At 36.0% G+C, this 20770-nt stretch overlaps 1 protein-coding gene, 2 non-coding genes and 1 pseudogene across 6 annotated transcripts; 1 reads left to right on the forward strand and 3 right to left on the reverse strand.

The window, feature by feature from the left end:
• Positions 1-1146: 1146 nt before the first annotated feature.
• TRNAY-GUA (transfer RNA tyrosine (anticodon GUA)) lies at positions 1147-1230 on the reverse strand. Its single transcript is given in 2 exon segments — positions 1147-1182; positions 1194-1230. It is a non-coding gene; the product is annotated as a tRNA-Tyr (tRNA).
• A 326-nt stretch (positions 1231-1556) lies between these two features.
• On the forward strand, positions 1557-11674 carry LOC132629993 (small ribosomal subunit protein mS77 (rPPR2)-like; annotated as a pseudogene).
• LOC132629994 (mediator-associated protein 2-like) lies at positions 8426-16393 on the reverse strand. 4 transcript variants are annotated; one of them, XM_060345477.1, is made up of 5 exons: positions 15332-16024; positions 14449-14527; positions 14219-14302; positions 12037-12174; positions 8426-8902 (listed from the first exon to the last, which is right to left on the reverse strand). In XM_060345477.1, exons 1-5 carry the CDS (start codon positions 15458-15460, stop codon positions 8688-8690), a joined length of 645 nt encoding a protein of 214 aa, XP_060201460.1. In that variant the 5' UTR covers positions 15461-16024; the 3' UTR covers positions 8426-8687. The 4 variants fall into 4 exon arrangements, with proteins under 4 accessions (XP_060201460.1, XP_060201456.1, XP_060201458.1 ...); XM_060345473.1 differs by lacking the exon at positions 8426-8902 and adding an exon at positions 16031-16393 and having other exon boundaries at positions 11945-12174; positions 15332-15532; XM_060345475.1 differs by lacking the exon at positions 8426-8902 and having other exon boundaries at positions 11945-12174; positions 15332-15513; positions 15726-16024.
• A 1990-nt stretch (positions 16394-18383) lies between these two features.
• Positions 18384-18467, reverse strand: TRNAY-GUA (transfer RNA tyrosine (anticodon GUA)). Its single transcript is given in 2 exon segments — positions 18384-18419; positions 18431-18467. It is a non-coding gene; the product is annotated as a tRNA-Tyr (tRNA).
• Between the last annotated feature and the right edge of the window lie 2303 nt (positions 18468-20770).

The raw sequence follows: 20770 nt of genomic DNA on the forward strand, positions 1-20770 counted from the left end.
TTAGAGTAAAGATTTGCTATAACTAGTTAAATTGCAGTGTAAGAACTCTCTAATAAATTATTTATTGGTGAAACGGAAGAGCTGATGTATAAGAAAGACACCTTATTTGACATCTATAAATGAGTTTTAGAGGAACCTAGCTCTTTTTTTCTTTTCTTAAATTTGTAAAACAATCCGGTTTTCAGAATAAATTGATATGATTAATTTAGATTCGCATCGTAATAACCTCTTAATCTTTTAAATCAGAAAGTGGTTGAGATTTGTGATTTTGCACCATACAAGGACAGACGTGCGCAAACTTCCATTCAAAGATTAAATTCCAATATCTTTAGACTTTTGGGTGTTTCGTGGCACAACTCAAGTTTATGACAAATATTGTCCGTTTTAGCTCTGCAGACCTTCTAGATTTGTCTCTTCGTCTACGTCATTATCGAATCCAAAAGCCCGTCTAACGTGTATCATGTAAATTTGTTACGATAAAGCTTTTCAATTCGCTCTTCAATTCTACTATGGAATTCGTTTAAGGTTCCAAGCTTTAGAAGCTTGTCAGTCCTTCTCTTTAATCAATCGCGCAATTTGTAGGATTGTCCTTAGCTGAGGGTGGTCTTTAATTTTTGCCCCTCAAATTGGTGGTCTTTAACTTTTGTCCTTAAGGCCAAAATTCTGCCTTATAGGGGCAGAGGCAGAATTTCTGCCCACGTAAGGTAGAATTTGAGCCTTAAAGCAGAATCTGCATGAGCAAAAATTCTACTTCTGCTCATGCAAATTCTGCCTTACTTTTTTGTTTTACTAAGCTGGGTTCGAACCCACAATCTCGGAGTATTAGGTGAATGACAAAACTTAAAGATAACCAATTTGAAGGGAAAAAAATTAAAGACCACCCCAAAAATGAAGCATAATCCGCGCAAAAAAAAAAAAAAGTAATCAATTCATATCGGCCCGTCTTCCATCATGGGCGTTACAGACAACCCCTAAAAATTGTATCCTTGTTGAGGTTTGACCCACCACTGAGGTAGTGTCCTTTAGAGAGAGCAATTATCCAATTTGCAAATATTTAACAACATAACGATTATTTAACTATGCAATAAAGATTTTTACAGAATTTTTCTTTTATGCACACAAAAGGTAAAAAAAACAAAATATATATCCGACCTGCCGGATTCGAACCAGCGACCTAAAGATTACAGTTCCAACTACAGTCTTCCGCTCTACCAACTGAGCTAAGGTCGGTTTGTTTTTTACCTTTCACTATTCATTTTAATACAACACTATTTAGATCTTTCATTTTCTTCCCCATTTCTACGTAAACTGTACTTACTGAATACTCCCTCCATTCCCGAATTTAGAGCCTGGATTGACTTATAAGTTACTTATAAGCTGTTTTAAGCATTTTTGAGTATTTGGCTAGTCAGCTTAAAGTAAAATAAGCTCAAAAAAATAATTAGGTCCATTTAATTTATCTTATTTAAAATAACTTATAAGCTGAAAATAACTTATAAGTCAAAAAATTAAGTTAGATTATCTCAATATAAGCTGCAAACAGAGCTTATAGGCATAAGCCCATCCAAATATGCTCTTTATGTCTATAAGTTGAAAACAGCTTATAAGCTAAAAAAAAAATTAAAAAAAAATTGAGATAGTCTAACTTATTTTAACCACAAAATGACTTTAAGCTGGTCAACCAAACCATTAGAAAAGCTTCAAAAAGCTTAAAACCAACTTATACGCCAATCCAAACGGGCTCTTATTTTTTTTCCATAAACCCTAATTCATCAAAATGAATCTGAAACACTTAATTTGCAAGCAAACAATCAACAAATTATCAAATGGAATTCTATCTCAATACCCTCATTTTCACCAGAAAGCTGCAATCTTTACATTCTTGGTTCCGCCCCCCACCTGTTCGACGAAATGTCACAATGATTGTTTGCATAGTAATCGAAAAATGGAAACTTGGGGTTGTAAAAGATTGATTCACACAGGTTCTGAACAAGTGTTAAGTGATAATGCCACAATGAATGAGTTCTTATCAAGATTTGTTTGGATAATGCGTGGTAAACTCAAACCTGATTTTGACAAGAAAAAACAATTGATGATATGCTTTTGGTTATTGTTGGTAAGGTTGTTGAGGAGCTAGAAAAAGGCGGTTTCGATCAGATAGTTGGAGGTGATTTTAGTGAGGATTTGTGGAAGACAGTGTGGGAAGTGAGCAATGTGTTGTTGGAAGATATGGAGAAAGCGAAAAGGAAAGAGAAAATGAAGAGCTTTCTTGAAGCTGAGCAAGTTAAAGACATGTGTAGGTTTGCTGGTGAAGTTGGTATTCGCGGAGAGATGCTTAGGGAGTTAAGGTTCAAATGGGCGCGCGAGAAAATGGAGGAGAGTGAGTTTTATCAGTCTTGAACGTCGTCTTAAGGAAGAAGAAGAGGAGGAGGATAGTGTCGGAGAAAGTAAAGTTGTGTCTCTTCCCAAAAGGCGTGGGTGGATTAACTACAAGATTTATGGACTTGATTTGTCCGATTCAAAATGGTCTCAAGTGGCTGATAAGGTTCATGAGGCTGAGAAAATCATATGGCATCAAGAACCAAAACCAATAGCTGGCAAGTGCAAAATTATTACTGACAAAATACTTTCGTCGCAAGTTGAAGATGGTCCTTCTTCACTTCTAGCAGAATGGGTGGAACTTCTCCAACCTAGTAGGGTAGACTGGATAAATTTACTGGATAGATTGAAGGAACGAAATGCTCGTCTTTATTTGAAGGTATTCCTTCTCCAGTTTAAGCGTTTTCTTATTAGGGTGACTTTGAATTATTGTTGCATTTTAACTTTCATTTGTCCCATTGTTTTAGTGTCAACTTGGATCCACAGAACAAATCTGAATGGACCTACAAAATGCGGGGGACTATAAGTTAATGTCCTTAATATTACTTGTTCTTGAATGCACGTTCTTCTTACTGATAATGTTCATAAGTATAGAGATCTTTTAAGCAGATTAAGTTTCTTCTAACTTTTTTTGGTTGTTATTTTTTATTTTTTTGATCAGGTAAAGTTATAGTGTGTATATATGCGCCGCTAGTATAATCAAAGTTTACTAAGCAAGGAAGGAACTTTGATCTGTAGCTTGCTATTTGACTAGCTTATAGTGCTTCATATTGTTGATCCCAATAGAATCTAGTTTGGAAGTAGCGAGTTCAACCAAACCTATTGTGTCTGGCTAAGACCTTACATATAATAAAAGTATTGTATTTTGATAAGGAATAAACTAAAGTAATTATATATGTATAAAGAGCTGAATCGATTGCTGTCTGACTATTTGACACAGGTCTTACGTATAAGTGAAAATAAAATTAGGTTGTTATTACAGTACCAGTTTCTAAAAAAAAAAAAAAAAAAAAAAAAGATTAGGTTGTTCTCTTCACATGTTGGACAATTTATTTTTTGAAATGGTAAGTTTTTATTCACATGTTGGACAAGGACTTAATACACCTTGGGTATTAAGCCTCCTAGGCTCGTGCATGTCCTTAAAGAGGGTTTTGGTTTAGCTCTATCTTAGGCTGACTAGGAGTTGGTTTCCTATGACGCAAGGCTCCCCCAAGCGGACAACTTGGGAGTGGAAAGTCCGTGGCTGTCGACTGCACCGCCGATCGACTAAATCCACAAGATCGATCCAACTAAAGGGGTAATTTAGTAGTGCACGGCCGCGAACCGCGAAACCGCTTTAAGTGTGTGAATTTGTGTGAATTTTCCAGGAGTGAAAGAAATATGAACGGAATGCCAGTTTAAGGAAAGCGATAACATACATATTACATAGAAACAATCACATAAGCAATAAAACACTTAAAACACATAAGGGAGAAAATAATAATAATAAAGGCAAAGTAAAACAAACAAACAAAACTTCAACAAATTATTTATTAACCTAAGTCTGTTATGGTTAGAACCTATAATTCCCCAGCAGAGTCGTCAAGCTGTTATACCCCATTTAAACGGGTTAAATTAGGTACAACATATTGGAGATTCCTATTTTTGTTTTATTTTAAGGAGTCGCTACCTAATTGATTTTAAGGTGAATTAGGGCACCTAATTATTAACTAAGGTAAAGCTAACTAAACCTCCGTTAATAGTCTGCTTAATCAGTGTGATTCTAGGTAAGGGTTCTTTATTATCCTAAAGGAAAGGGGTTAGGCATCCTTTAGAATCCGTTAACTACGGTTATCCGGCCAAACTTCACCACCATTTCTGCTAAAATTAGTGCTCCTCCAGTCAGCAGTGGATGAACCATGTAAGGTCCTTGCCAGTTGGGTGCAAATTTTCCCTTAGCTTCGTCTTGGCATGGGAATATGCGCTTCAATACCAATTGCCCCGGTTTGAACTGTCTCGGTCTTACTTTCTTGTTAAAAGCTTTGACCATTCTGTTCTGATAAAGTTGCCCATGACAAACTGCATTCATCCTCTTTTCATCAATGAGCATCAATTGCTCATATCGACTCTGTATCCACTTAGCGTCACTCAACTCCGCTTCTTGGATAATTCTCAAAGATGGTATTTCTACCTCCGCAGGTAACACAGCCTCTGTCCCATAGACCAAGAGATAAGGCGTCGCCCCAGTTGAAGTCCTTACAGTGGTGCGATAACCGAGAAGGGCCAACGGCAATTTTTCGTGCCAATGTCTGTAATTGTCAATCATCTTCCGCAATATTCTCTTGATGTTTTTGTTGGCTGCTTCAACTGCTCCATTCATCTGAGGTCGATAAGGAGTGGAATTGCGGTGAGTGATCTTAAATGTTTTGCAAATCTCCCGCATCAGGTCACTGTTAAGATTAGCTCCATTATCTGTTATGATCGACTCCGGGATTCCGAATCGACAAATGATGTTGCGAACAAAATCTGCTACCACCTTCTTCGTTACTAATTTGTGTGAAGATGCTTCTACCCACTTCGTGAAGTAGTCGATGGCTACCAAAATGAACCTATGCCCATTTGATGCAGCTGGCTCGATAGGGCCAATGACATCCATGCCCCAAGCTGCGAAGGGCCACGGAGAACTTGTCACATTTAATTCATTTGGCGGGACGCGAATCAAATCGCCATGAATTTGACATCGATGACACTTTTGTACAAAACGAATGCAATCCGATTCCATTGTCATCCAAAAATAGCCAGCTCGTAGAATTTTCTTAGCCAGGGTAAAACCATTCATGTGAGGCCCACATGTACCGCCATGCACTTCTTCAATCAACTTGGCCGCTTCTTTGGCATCAACACATCTCAACAGCCCTAAATCTGGAGTCCTCCTATAAAGGATTTCTCCACTTAGGAAAAAATGGTTTGCTAACCTTCGAAGTGTTTTCTTCTGAACACTGGCTATGCCTTCTGGATAGTCTCCTGCTTTGAGGTACTTCTTAATATCATAATACCAAGGTTCTCCATCAGGCTCTTTATCCACATAGAAGCAGTAAGCCTGCTGATCGTGCACATTCACCCTAATAGGATCTATGCGATTCTTGTCCGGGTGCTGAATCATAGAGGACAAGGTTGCCAAAGCATCAGCGAACTCATTTTGGGTCCTTGGAACATGTTTGAATTCCACCTTGATAAATCTTTTACACAAATCTTGCACGCAATGCAGGTACGGAAGTATTTTCACGTTCTTAGTGATCCATTCGCCTTGCACTTGATGAACCAATAAGTCAGAATCGCCTATGACCAATAATTCTTGTATGTTCATATCAATAGCCATTCTGAGCCCAAGAATACAAGCTTCATATTCTGCCATATTGTTGGTGCACGGAAACCTGAGCTTTGCTGAAACTGGATAATGTTGGCCTGACTCTGAAATTAAGACTGCTCCAACGCCGACTCCTTTGGAGTTTGCTGCCCCATCAAAGAACATTCTCCACCCTGGATATTCTTCTGCGATATCTTCCCCGACAAACAACACCTCTTCGTCAGGGAAATAAGTCTTAAGGGGCGTGTATTCTTCATCTACAGGATTTTCAGCAAGATGATCGGCTATTACTTGCCCTTTGACAGCCTTTTGGGTAACATATACAACATCAAACTCACTTAGCAAAATTTGCCATTTGGCTAGCTTCCTAGTAGGCATAGTCTTCTGGAAGATATACTTGAGTGGATCCATCCTTGAAATGAGATAAGTAGTATATGCAGACAGATAATGTCTCAACTTTTGTGCAACCCAAGTCAAGGCACAACAAGTGCGCTCCAATAAAGTATATCGCGCCTCGTATGGCGTGAACTTCTTGCTCAAATAGTATATTGCCTGCTCCTTCTTCCCCGTTTCATCATGTTGTCCCAACACACATCCAAATGCATTTGCTGACACGGACAAATACAGTAGCAAAGGTCTTCCAGTTTCTGGAGGCACCAAAACAGGCGGATTAGACAAATACTCTTTGATTCTGTCGAAGGCTTTTTGGCAATCTTCTGTCCATTTAGTAGCAGCATCTTTCCTCAACAACTTGATTATTGGCTCACATATCACTGTCGATTGTGCTATGAACCGACTAATGTAATTGAGGCGGCCGAGGAAACTCATCACGTCCTTTCGACTCTTTGGGGCAGGCAATTCTTGAATGGCCTTTATCTTCGAAGGATCCAACTCTATACCTCTCCTGCTCACGATAAAAACCAACAGCTTCCCGGCAGGAACACCAAATGCACACTTTGCGGGATTTAACTTCAAATTATATCGTGTCAACCTGTCGAAGAACTTCTTCAAGTCCGTCAGGTGATCTGAACTTTTCCGTGACTTGATGATGATATCATCCACATAGACCTCAATCTCCTTGTGGATCATATCATGAAAAATTGTAGTCATGGCTCTCATATAGGTGGCACCTGCGTTTTTGATCCCAAAAGGCATCACCCGATAATAGTATACTCCCCAAGGTGTGATGAATGCCGTTTTCTCGGCATCTTCTTCATCCATTAGAATTTGGTGATATCCTGCGTAACAATCAACGAATGACTGCAGCTCATGTTTCGCACAGTTGTCAATAAGGACTTCAACTGGGGCGACGCCTTATCTCTTGGTCTATGGGACAGAGGCTGTGTTACTTGCGGAGGTAGAAATACCATCTTTGAGAATTATCCAAGAAGCGGAGTTGAGTGACGCTAAGTGGATACAGAGTCGATATGAGCAATTGATGCTCATTGATGAAAAGAGGATGAATGCAGTTTGTCATGGGAAACTTTATCAGAACAGAATGGTCAAATCTTTTAACAAGAAAGTAAGACCGAGACAGTTCAAACCGGGGCAATTGGTATTGAAGCGCATATTCCCATGCCAAGACGAAGCTAAGGGAAAATTTGCACCCAACTGGCAAGGACCTTACATGGTTCATCCAGTGCTGACTGGAGGAGCACTAATTTTAGCAGAAATGGTGGTGAAGTTTGGCCGGATAATCGTAGTTAACGGATTCTAAAGGATGCCTAACCCCTTCCCTTTAGGATAATAAAGAACCCTTACCTAGAATCACACTGATTAAGCAGACTATTAACGGAGGTTTAGTTAGCTTTACCTTAGTTAATAATTAGGTGCCCTAATTCACCTTAAAATCAATTAGGTGGCAACTCCTTAAAATAAAGCAAAAATAGGAATCTCCAATATGTTGTACCTAATTTAACCCGTTTAAATGGGGTATAACAGACTTTACTAGTGTTGATGTGACGATATTACATGAAGAGTCCATGAAATTGACGTTGACCTTAAAATTTAACTTAAATTCTAATGAAGGCAAAAAAATATACTCCATTTCTTTTGTATTTTCCCCAATGTAACTTAGAGCCCGTTTGGATTGGCTTATAGGTGTTTGGTAAAATAGAAAACAACTTAAATTAAGTTAAAAAGTGCTTAAAATAAGCCAAAGCCAAGAAGTTGCTCAACCCTATTTTTTTTTTTTTTTGGGCTTAAAAGCCATTTTGGTTTGACCAACAACTTTACCCCTTGATCCCTTATATTTTCTGTAAATCCAATACTACCCTTACCTCTAAAATCTTTTAAGCACTTTTATCCAAACACGTAACTGCTTATTTATAAAATAACTTTAAGCACTTATACTTAAAAGCCACTTTTTTTCCAGCTAATCCAAACAGGCTCTTAGCAGACAGAATTATCTGATACCTCTATTTTGAAAAGGCAACATATATTCGAGAGAACAGTCAAGGTACGCATAAAGTGACATGAACAACACCACCAATCATATCATTAAAGAGTACGACAAAATCCCCCAACCTAAATAAAGCTCACCTTCTTGGGTATTGGCAAATGTCCATGGTTAAAAACTACAAACATTAATATTCCAAATATTAATATTCCATTTTTTCTGTAGTTAAAAATTACTGACTTATGAAATTCAAATTCTAACTGATTCCTAACCTGGTTTAGACCAGCACGTTTATGGGGCCGAAACATGAAGACGCAAAAAAACAAAAACAAAGATATTTGACATTGGATATTTGATGAAGTATTGGTCTCATCAATGCACTTGCACAAGAAATTCCCAGTTTCCTGCATTTCATCTCTATGGAAGATTTTTAATCTCATAAAAAATGAGCAGGTCAAAACTTATACTTCAAAAGCATTGCAAGGCACACTAGCAGTGGGGAACCTCATATATTTGTTCTACAACTAATGTAAAACAGTCGCAAAAAATACTTAAGCCAACACTTCAACCATCAATTTTCCTTTTCTTCTTTGATTTTTGATCTTGAGATTGATCAAAGGACCCTGAAGAGGTCAATGCACTAAGACCGCTTTTTCCTGAATCTTGAATAGATTGGCCATTGGATTTCGCAGGGTCGTCACTGTGTTTTCTCTTAGTAGATTTGGATGAACTCCCTGATCGCATGATACTCCCTGTCCGAGTACTTTGAGTGTGTGCGTGTATACACTACCATAAGTTATTGTACAAAAGGTAATAAAAGTTATACCATAAGCTTGGTCTATTGTGTGCCACAACTCACCCTTTAGATACAGTAGTTTAGTGTCTTTTCGTCCATTTTCTTTTGCCCTTCTCAGCTTCTCTGTGAGCTTCACACCATTTTCTTCCAAATTTCTCAATTTTGATGGTTCTTGGTTCCTTCGTTATCATTGAAAATATATGCCATTGTATGTCAAGTGAGGCACTGGGTACTCTTATTGATATTTGGTGGCCTTTTCTTAAAAGGGTGCATGGAGAACTACAAATTTTGTTTTACTCACTTGGTTGTGGATGCTAAATAGTTCAGGAAGTACCTTTAGACATTTCACTCTCAGAATTTGATATTCTCAGAAACTTTCAACGCGGTACCCTTTAAATATTTCTATCTCTGTCGACAGTTTGATTTTGGTATGTTTATGTCAGCTGCATCAGAAATCTTAATTGATTTTGTTCTCAGTCAGTCTTCATTTACGTACGTTTGTGCTATATCTCGAAGTTGAAAGAGAAAAAATTAAGCACAACTTTGGTGTACGAATTTGTTCCATGTCTGGCTTGATATGCACATGCATGAGTCTATATATTTGATGAATACAAATCTGATATTTTAGGTGACCAATCTAATCTTTTCTACCCGTGCTGATACACTCAAATATGCCTGAATTGATTAAACAAGGTTTTTTCTTTTTTCTTTCGAAGGTGGACAAGGGAGTTCACCTGTATTTTCTTCATGAATGTTTCATGATTAGTGCAACTGATACTAAGTATAATAAACGACTCACCTTGCTTTGAGTCTTTGGATTGGTGAACTGGTTCCTAATTTGAAATTATTTCCAAAAAATTTTAAACTATAGTGTGTTTCATCCAGTGCTTGGATGATAGTTTAATATAGGTGTTGACTACTTAGATCTCAGACGTTCTGAAATTGCAGTACGATGGCAAATTTCTAGAACAAGAGACGCATAGTTCGGAACTCCGTTGATAATGGGGTTGGAAGATTCAGTAATGTATGTTTTATGGTGCAAAATGGTTACTTATTTATTAAAGTTAAGTATTCTGAAATAGAACCACATTATAAGAAAGGCAATATTTATATTGGGGAACTGAAAACTCTGACAAAGGCCAAAGAAAATAAAATTTAAAACTTGGAAAATGATTGGGAATGAAAAGGAGGAAGAGAACATAGGTTCAAAGGGAAAGGCACTCCCCTTTGCTGTAAGGCATGCAGTAGAAATTTGGCCTTCTATACAACTTCAAGTCTTGTCAACCCAGTTTAGAACTTTTTTTATAAGTTTAAATCATTGTTAAAGATGAAAATTGTGGGCATATTATGGTACTTAAAATTATCTAAGAAAAGTTTCCAAGGATCTGTCACATGATCAGTTTGAATTAATTTACTCGATGTTACCTATATAAAACGAGGAGGTAATGTAGTAATAAGTTAACATTTTCTTCTGTGTAGAATTTGATACTTGAAAGAACTTTAGCAAGGGGAATAGAACTAGATCGATAATGGTTGTCACTTTAAGACAAATAGAATACTATGTTGATAACTTGAATGTTTTAAGGTATAACTATGCTTTTCATTCCACTCTATTCCATTTATGCTCAGACCAACTTTCTTTTCATTATTTTATCTTTTTTAAGTTATAAAATTACATGTATAATAGTTATCTCTTCTTAATTACATGCTAATGGTTATTTCTTCTTAATTATAAAGACCACAGAGAAGAATATAGCTCAAAATTTTCCATCCTTAGGTGGAAAGGTAATTTTATATTACACATCACAAAAAAGTTCATGCAGCTTATATAAAGCCAAATTGTTCATAGTTCTCCCTTGAATGTTACAACAATTGAATTCAAAAATGATTTTTGTCGACTTTTTTTTTTTTTTTTCTGTGAAACCCTTGAAAGCCATTTTGACAGATATTTGTTGAATGGTAGACGTGTGACCGTCTCTATTTGTTGTGGCACATGTTTTATTCTTAATAATCATTTGATGCAGGTACAGAGGCCGGTGATGATCAATCATTGAAGAGTAAAAAGGATGATTGTGTTAATTTGGAGAGTTCTTTATCGCCCCAATAATTTGGATTTACAGGTAAATCAATGTGTCATTTTCTTTTAGTTATTTAATATCCAATACTTTTTGCCTTAATCATATAGGGCAAATTCATCCATATTTGATGTGAAAATCACGTGTGGTGTTAGGTATGTTAATTGTGATACCAACAAATTTTGTCTCAACCATATGGGCTCAATTTGTGCATTCTGGATGTGAATATCAGCTGTGGAATCAGGTATGTAAACTGTGTTGGTGGAACTTTGTAAAGTTGCACTTTTTTTTTTTTTGGATGTATACTGTAATTTTTGAATAAATTAATCTATAATATACATAACAAAAAGAAAAGATAAGATAGAGGAGTATATCAAGTGAACTTTTATCCATTCTGGGAAAGATTTTACGGTCATTGTGTCAATCGTTTTTCAAAGCTCAACTATAAAATGAGATTGCTTTTGATACTGACATTGGGATATATTATTTCTTGATGCAATATAAATATATTAACTCACTCAATTTCTGAGTGTAGATTTCTCTTGGAGAACAATTTTTGGAGAGAAAATTCAAGGACTGAAGGAAATGTTCAAATGATAGATGCAGATAATAGTGGACATATACTATAGAAGAACTGGAAAAGAGTTTAGAAAGAGTCGGTGCCAATCTGAAGAATTCAGGAAATAGTTAGTATAATGCAAGTTGTAAGTGATACTGTTTGTTATGCTTCTCATTTGGTTTTGAAGCCTGTTGTGAAACCTTACAGGTTGCTCCGTCACACGATAAAAGTTCAATTGTTTCAGCCGCAAATTAAAAGGTGTCTATAGTTCAATTGTTTCATCCTCAAATTAAAAGGTATCCATGACATGCACGGTAGTTCCAGACAGCTATAATGTAGTAATGTCTTCACACGCTGTTCACCAATCATTTACAAGAAATTCACCCAAAATTTATATAACCAAATTAATCATGTTGGGCTCGTGCATAGCACGGGCTTCGGTTGCTAGTATGTGTATATATATATATATATATATATATATATCAAAACAACGAGACGAATTGGTCAATGTAGTAGCACCAGATGACCTCTGAGCCATATGCTTCAAGTTTATGTTGTTCTGTTTAAGCTCACTTGGCTCTGGGTAATGAATAAGGGAAACACGCCGCGAGATTTTTCCAGCTGCGAAAACATGCAAAAGTATCATAATTGGTGCGACAAACCACACATCATGCTCGACAATGATAACAGGGAGGGAAAAAAGATGCATCTGATGGAACCTCATGTGAATAAGAGAAAATCAGTTGACTCTCAATGTGTGTATGGTATGAAGGAAAATGTTTTTTTTTTTTTTTTTTTTGAAACTGGTAACTGTATTGTATATCCTGTGAGCAAAACAGTACATGGGTTGTACTGAAACCATATTTACAAAAGTACTCCAAAACTCTACTGTCCTATGTCTATATAGAATCTAAAACATCAATGATAGAAACAGTATCATTTGAGTATAATTGATTATTCCAAAAACCAAGCAGCAAGATACGTTTTAATTTGATTTTCTGCACACCATTCTCTATGCTTTCAAAACATCTAGAATTCCTCTCCTTCCAGATTGTCCACCAAATGCAAGGAACAATTCTCCATCTGCTTCTATCCTCGGCTTGTAGTCCTACTTCCTCCCAACTCTTTAGGGCCTCTGAGACCTTTCTAGGCATGGTCCAAGATATGCCTTTGAGGTTTAAGAAAATTCTCCAGAGCTATTGTGTAAATTTGCAGTGTAGGAATAAGTGGTTGGCTGTCTCTCCTGTTTCTCCACAAAGGAAACATCTAGAGCATAAGATTGTCCCCTTTCTCATCAAATTGTCCTGTCTTATGACTGCTTCTCTAGCTAGAAGCCATACAAAGCATGATACTTTGTAGAATTTTGGATCTCCAAATGTGTTTCCAAGGCCAATTGGTTATCTGTTGATTTGTTTCATTCATCATCTTGTATGCAGCACCCACCTTATAAACCCCTCTGTCGTCGCCCAACCACCAAAAAACATCCTCACCTGGAGTCCATTGAAATTCCCCAGTATGTTGTAAAAATCAGCTATTCTTTGCACTTCCCAGTCATTGATCTTCCTTCTAAAAATGAAATTCCGTCCCTGAGGTGCCGATAGCTCTGCCACAGTCCTTGAGGTATGAAGGAAAATGTTTTTGCACAGAAAATTGTCCCAAAAGCATTTTATATAATCTACGGAAACACTTGGGGGTGGTGGGGATAGGGGGTGGGGGTGAAGGGTAGATGTGTGGGGCTGGTGGGGATGAGGGCTATGGGGTGGAGGTGGAGTTGGGGTGTGTTGGAGGGTGGGGAGGAGACAATCATGTGGAATGTCACTTACGGAACCTATTTTTCCTATTTCCACTAGGGATGCCATTTTCCTCATTTTTAGGGAAATTGTTTTCCTAGAGAAAATGTTTTCCAAAAATTTGACCAACCAAACATGAGAAAATTGGAAAACATTTTCTGGAAATGCTTTTCCTCCATACCAAACACACCCTCAAAGTAAAAAGATCATAGTATAGTGCCGCAAACAAGATAGTGTTTGTGCAAAGAAAACATTATACTTAACATCAGAGACAATCTTGAAGAAGTGAACACTAATTGACATATAATTATACTGTTTGACAAACAAAGCTGGAGTCGCAGGTACAATCTAGGTGCAAATATCTTATAGTTGACTTGTATATTGGTCACTAGAACAACTCAAAACAATTCACTGTCAAAATCTGCTTAAACGCCTTAATATTATGCTTGTATGGGAAAATAGCAGCAGTTGGATCATCTAGAGGTTCACATTAAGGAATACCAAAAAGTTTTACCAAAAAATATAAACAAAAGAGCATTAGTGGTTGGATTATGTACAAGTTTCACACAACTAAGAGAGAGCAGTAAAATTTCAACATACAAACCAAAAAGAGCACGTCATATACTCACTCATATGTGGACATAGCACAACAAATTGAAATCATCAAAGATGTCGAGTCACATTAGCTGCAGTATTCACATTACAAAAATGCATGGTACAACAAACTTATATGAAAGTATGATGCCTCAACTATCAATAAAATAGCTTTGAACTGAAAGACATAACAAACGAACATATAAAGATGCCATATACAAAGGGATAGCAATATGCAAAGGGATTTTGTATTATGAAAGAAAATGCCCACTAAGAGTTACCAATTTTTGGCTCAGACTCGGAAGATAGAAAGACCACCGCATCCGGGTCCTGCGCTTTACAACTGACCACATCATATGATTTACCTGTTACAAAAGCAATCATTGAGCAAGATGTTAAGAAATGAAAAGCATCTTTCAATATCTTAAAAAGCCTACTATGAAAACTAAAGGTTGTGAGCGCAGAGATGAACTCAATTAGATGTAAATGTTATTCTTAATACTGTACTTGCCAGATGAATCCTCAAGGCTGCCCATATGCCCATCATGATGGAGCTTCAAAGAAACTTCTTGCCTATCGAGACCTGGATGCTGGAGTAGCCAATTGAAAACGTAATAAGTCAGAACTCATGTAAGTGACGATGACTAAAAAATATATTAACAACCTCAAGTGCACACCTAACATTAAGAGTCATTCTCATTCAGTTCAAAATCATGTGTAAACTCACTCTTCGTTCGGAAACTAGGAAAGGATGGGAATCCTTAGATGGCTTGTCCAAGAAAAGGGGGGGAAAAAAAGACAGAATCTCTTCATTAGTTGGGTATTTTCACCTATGTGAGGGGAAATATTAACTCAATCCTTTTTTTTTTTCCTTTGCTCAACCACTTTTCACTTAGAGACCCTGACATTTGATTTTTCTTTCCATAAATCTCTTATTTGCTTCCTGCACTGCATAAAGGAAGAGAAAAAGTCGCACTTTCTTAGTCATTTCCCGTTCCTTCCCCTTTCTCACTTTCCAGACGAAACATCAATTCAGGAATTAGAAAATTATCTTCTAGATGATGAAAGAAATTCTTATCTTTTTTTAATATGTAAATAAGATCTCATAGATAAGTGAAGGCATCAAATAGTTGCATAGATGGGTTAAAAAAAAAAAAGAGAGAATTAAGATTGAACCAGATACTATGATGTACATCAAACTATGATAAGTGATAACATGAGAAAAATAAAAAAACCAACAAATATCTTCATCTTCTGTAAACTTAACATAAATAGATGTTGAAAGGAACTTGTTCCGCTCTTATTTCCAATTGTGACTTGAATGATTTGGAAAAAAAGAATGCACCTTATAACACCCTAAAAGTGGAAGAAAAATAAATTCTCGTGAATCTTACTTGATTAAAGGGCCACTGTATAAGCCAGAGCTCAGTTGAGTCTGTTAAGTTAAGATTGATATTTGAATCCTTTTTGACCTCCTCAAATTCTGGGGGTGGTTTATAGCTCAGTTCATTCGGAGCATCCATGATGATGGAATATAATCAATAAGAGCGCTTGAAGATTGCAGAAAAAGCAGCTCCTGGGAAAAAAGAATGCACCTTTACATAGAAAAGTACGAACAACATAAGATAACTTAAAATTTGAAAATAATTGGAGAGTTAATAGATCTTTGATAAAAGCAATAAAATAAACAATCCAACTGTGAACTTTGATAAGACTTAAAATTCACATAAGCACAAGTCTATCTAGTTCTCCAATCACTTGAACTTCTGAACACAAACTCGTAGAAACCTATGTTGCTCGGACTCTTCAAAATGTGGACGTGTGCGTGCAGGATACTCCAAAAATAGTGTATTTCATGTACAGAGAAGATACTCAAACTTGCTCCTAAGAAACAGAGGAAGATGTTCTAGCCTAGCTTCGACTTTAGTTCTAGGTGAATTAAGTGGTCAAGCAAGCTGACGAAATTTCTATAGCTCAAACACACCTTCCTTCCCTACCCCACAAAGATAGGGGTAACGTCTGCGTACATCCTACCCTCCCCAGACCCCAATATACAACGATTATTTGGCAGAAAGTGGAGGGAGGTTATCAACCTAAGAACTGACAATTTCTTCCCTAAAGAAGCCAAGAGTATGAGTCTTTCATGAGGAGAAACATGCAAGTCCTTGATAGTTTTCATGCTCATATTCAACAAATCTATACTCTTCACATGGCAAAGAACCCTTAGTAATACTCTCTCCTCCCCAATTTGTGTAGCGTCCAGAGTTTGAAAGAAAAATTACTTTTGAAACTAGTGGTTTGATACAAGCCATAGACCTTTGTGGCTATAAATCATCTCATTAAGGATAAAATGTGAAGTTTAAAGTTAAATTGTTACTAAACAAGGAAGCATAACAATTTTTTTAGAACAGATCAAAAAGGAAAGTATGCCACATAAATTGTGATTGATGTAATAAATGATATAGCCATAGTCATAATCTCGTGTTAAAAAACGAAAAATATGTTACTCCATTATTTATAGCCATAATCATAAAATTGTCTTGTTAAAGACTTCATAGGAAATTCTATGCTCTATAACAAAACGTTAGTATGTGAACTGATCTTCCGCATGTAATGCAATCAAATATGGTGGCCAAAGACATCATTAGTTGATTTGCTTTATTTTTCCCCCCCATGAGCCTCCCCTGTCTGAGATTTTATGATAATTTTTCTTCCATTAAGCCGCGTGGAGTGGTATGCATCTTTACATTTGAAATACTTATGAGTAGCTTGCTGGCCATTGTGAGTTTGTTCTTGATCATTTGAACCTTTTTTACTCCATCCAGCATCCCCGGCCGTTATGAGTCATTTTGGAAGAGTAAAAAGAGAAAAATTTAAGATAATAAATGGGTTTACAATCAACTATTTATAGATATTTTAGTACATATATAGAGTTGGAGCAAAAGTTACTAGGTTTCCATGAACCGGTATGCAAAATGTTGGATGCGCCCCTGGTGTGTACTGCAAGTAGTTCGTAATGTCTAGTCCCCGGTCTTTATTTTGGAGTTTCGCCTGTTGTCGATAATGTGATTTATGTAGATGCAGAATAATTAGTTCCTGCTGCCCCCTATGCTATTTACTAAATGATGATACAGTGACTTTGAAATTTATTGCAGGTGGCTTTTAAGACTCCTTGAATCATCAGTATGTTGGATGCTTCATCATGCTGATATTTTGACTGTATAGTTTAGCATCTAATGGTATGGAAATAGCATCAGTTTTGTAGCTTTAGGACCCTGCTGGGAGTTGAGGTCGGAGAGCATAGGCAGGTTGTAGAAATGGTTATTTAAGAGTTTTAAGTTATGTGCATTGTCATAGTGTATAATTTAAAAGTAAATTTGACCTGCAACGACAGGTAAATCTTTCTTATGAAGTTTCATATGATAACTTGAAAAATAGAGTAAAGACTTGCTACAGTTACCTGTTCCCAAAAAAAAAAAAAATAGAGTAAAAGACTTGATATAACTAATTATATTACATAGTGTAAGAACTCTGAAATAAATTATTTATTGGTGAAACGGAAGAGCTAATGTATAAGAAAGACACCTTATTTGACATCTAGATGAGTTTTAGATTGAGGAACTTTAAAAAAAAGATTGTACAACAATCCGGTGTTTAGAACTCACTGATATGATTAATCTAGATTTGCGTTTTAATGACCTGTTAATCTTTCAAATCAGAAAGAGGTTGAGATTTGTGATTTTGTAGCACCATACACGGATAGACGTGGGCAAACGTCTATTCAAAAGATTGAATTCCAAATCTTCAGCCTTTTGGGTGTTTTGTAGCACAATTCAAGTTTATAACAAGTATTATCCGTTTTAGCTCAAAAGACCTTACAGATTGTCTCTTCGGCTACGTCATTACTGAACCCAAAAGCTTGTGTATCATGTAAATTTGTGTTATGTCTTATAAAAAAATTTACTTTGCTCTTCCATTTCGATCTGGGATTTATCTAAGGTGTCGTGTGCATCCCTTCTTTAAAAGCTTATGTTTAAAATCCAGTCAATCATTCAATCCTTCTCTTTAATCTACCCTCATCGGCCTATCTTCCATCATGGAGGTTGCCGACACCCTCCTAAGGATTAAGCATGCTTGTTGAGGACTTGAGGTATCGTCCACCACTATATTGAGGGAGTATCCTTTGGAGAGAGCGATTATCTAATTTGCAATCGTTTGTCTAAAATCCCGTCAGTCCTTCTCTTTTTAATTCACCCTCATCGGCACGTCTTCCATCATGGGCGTTACATATACCCCATAATGATTTTGATGTTTGACCCACCACTGAGGTAGTGTCCTTTAGAGAGAGCTATTATCCAATTTGCAATTATTTAACCACATAACGATTGTTTAATGTGCAGTAAAGATATTTATTTATGCACATAAGCAAAAATAAAAATAAAAAAATCCGACCTGCCGGATTCGAACCAGCGACCTAAAGATTACAGTACCAACTACAGTCTTCCGCTCTACCAACTGAGCTAAGGTCGGTTTGTTCTCCTTCTTCCACTAATTTATTTTTATACCAGAACTATTTAGATCTTTCAGGTTTTTCCCATCTCTATGCTTAATACTTTACATAAGAGAATATATAAGTTCCAATGAACAGTTTGTACTTGTGAGTTGTGACACTATGATTTGAATCAAAGACTGGTCTGCTTCCTTGGCACTTTAAGAAATTTCTAATTAATAGAGGCAGATTCGAAATTTGAAGTTTATAAGTTTTTACTGTAATTCTATGCAGGGGCGGACCCATGTATAAATTTTTGGTGCTCGAGCACCCATTAATCGCGGAGGATACTCTATGTAGACATATAGAAAATATTAAAATTTTGATATAAAATATTAAATAGCACCCAGAAAGCAATAAGAGGCTTGGTGCTTTGGTTAAAAGGTGGTAGGCTTTAAGGTGAGCACTCAGGACCATTGAATCCTGAGTCTGAGCGCGGTATAAAACTATTATAAAATTAACAAACCGAATTTATTAAATACTTTTATGTAGATGTAGCCAAGATCAAGGAGATAAAATTTGTCCGTGCATACAAAAATTAAATTTATAAATTAATTAATCACAGGCATAGATAGTTTATTTTCATGGACAACTTGATCAATTTATTGACCTTATAAGCTTTGTCAAAAGATTCTTGCTACACTGATTAAATAGGTTTCATTATAGTAAATGTATTTTAAGGTAAATGAAAATAACACGCGAAACTAAATCATACCCTAAAAATTGAATCAAATCGGTACTTTCTTGCTTAATTCTGAATTATGATTCTTTGTTTTGTCCGCTTATGTTGAAATGTCCTATATATGTAGTTTTAGTTTGATCATATGCATTTTATGATGCTTAACCAATTATTCTTTTGTTAGTAGTCACTTTATGACTATAGAACTTCTCTGTTCTACTGTTCTTTACCGGTCTTCGTCTCAATTTATTCGTCATATTTAATTTGAGGCAAAACTTAAGAAAATAAAGTTTCTAATATACAAGTCAAATAAAATCTGAACAAAATATCATGACTTTATTTGTATTAGATAAATTTTATTCTCCGGTAAAACTACAAGTAATTATGTCATGACAAAGTAGAAACGTGAAAATATCTAATAAGTTATAAATATGTGTCAATGTTTTTCCAATTAGATAAAAAAAAAATGTTAAGATTGAGATAAATTAAAGTAGAATTGAAAAAAGAAGAGTAAACTCCTGAAGAGCAAGGTAAGGCCTAAAGCCTATCATTGACCGAATAGCGAGCTTAGCTTCAAAGCTTGAAGTGAAGGCTTTACCTTTCCCTTAATCAAATCAATGTCAAAGAATAAATCGGAAACTCCATTCAATTAACCGGACATAAGCTCTTCATTCAATTAGCCTGACATAAGCTCTCTCCTTACTTTGCTCATTTTTTCTTGATACTCTTATCTTGCCCATTTAGGTTTTCAAGAAGTAGACATGGTAGGAAAATTCCTAGCTACGTTCATTATAGTGATATCAAGTTATCAACCATCGTGTCTCATGGTATGATTTCTACCGCTAGCTAATCTCTTGAAAGTAGAAACGAAGAAAAAAATGTCATATTATTACATCTCATTGATCAACATAGTGAAAGTGCAAAATTTTAGTTTGTAAACCGATTAAACCACATATACAAAATTTATTATCTATCAAAATTATCGTATATTTACCACAAATTAAGACAACCTCAAAAAAGAAAAACTTGTCACCGTTAACAACAACAAAAAAGAAAAAGCTACCCATTTTACATAATACAATCCAACATAATAGATACTATTCCGTCATGCCAACACAAGAAGAACCAGATAAATTTATCATACCAAGCTCATATGGACTTTATTGTACAAAGCATTGGAAGCTTAATAATACAAAGAAATTTGGCCATTACGGACGCTTCAAACAATATGATTGTCAAAGAGAGGCATTATTTAATGATATCCAAAAGGAGATGGTCTGAAAGCCTAAGCAACGTTGGGGTTTTAGATTGTCCTTGTTTTTAGGATACTTTTTCATTTTATACATGAATTCTAATGAAAGACAGAGTCTGTATTTACTTTTTCATTTAATGGAGATTATGACTGTTTTTGAGTATGTTGAATGCAAATGGATATCCCAGTCCTTAGTACGTTATGGAGCATGAACAATCTTGAAATGAAACGTGTTGAAAACTAATACTTTCATCAGAGTAACTGCTCACCCCATGATTGAGTAATTAGTTAGGCACTTCTAGACTTTCTAATTTTAATATAAGATGAACAAAAAAAATGAGGAAAAATGTCAA

This window comes from Lycium barbarum, chromosome 3 (genome assembly GCF_019175385.1).
Source record: "Lycium barbarum isolate Lr01 chromosome 3, ASM1917538v2, whole genome shotgun sequence".
Lineage (NCBI taxonomy): Eukaryota > Viridiplantae > Streptophyta > Magnoliopsida > Solanales > Solanaceae > Lycium > Lycium barbarum.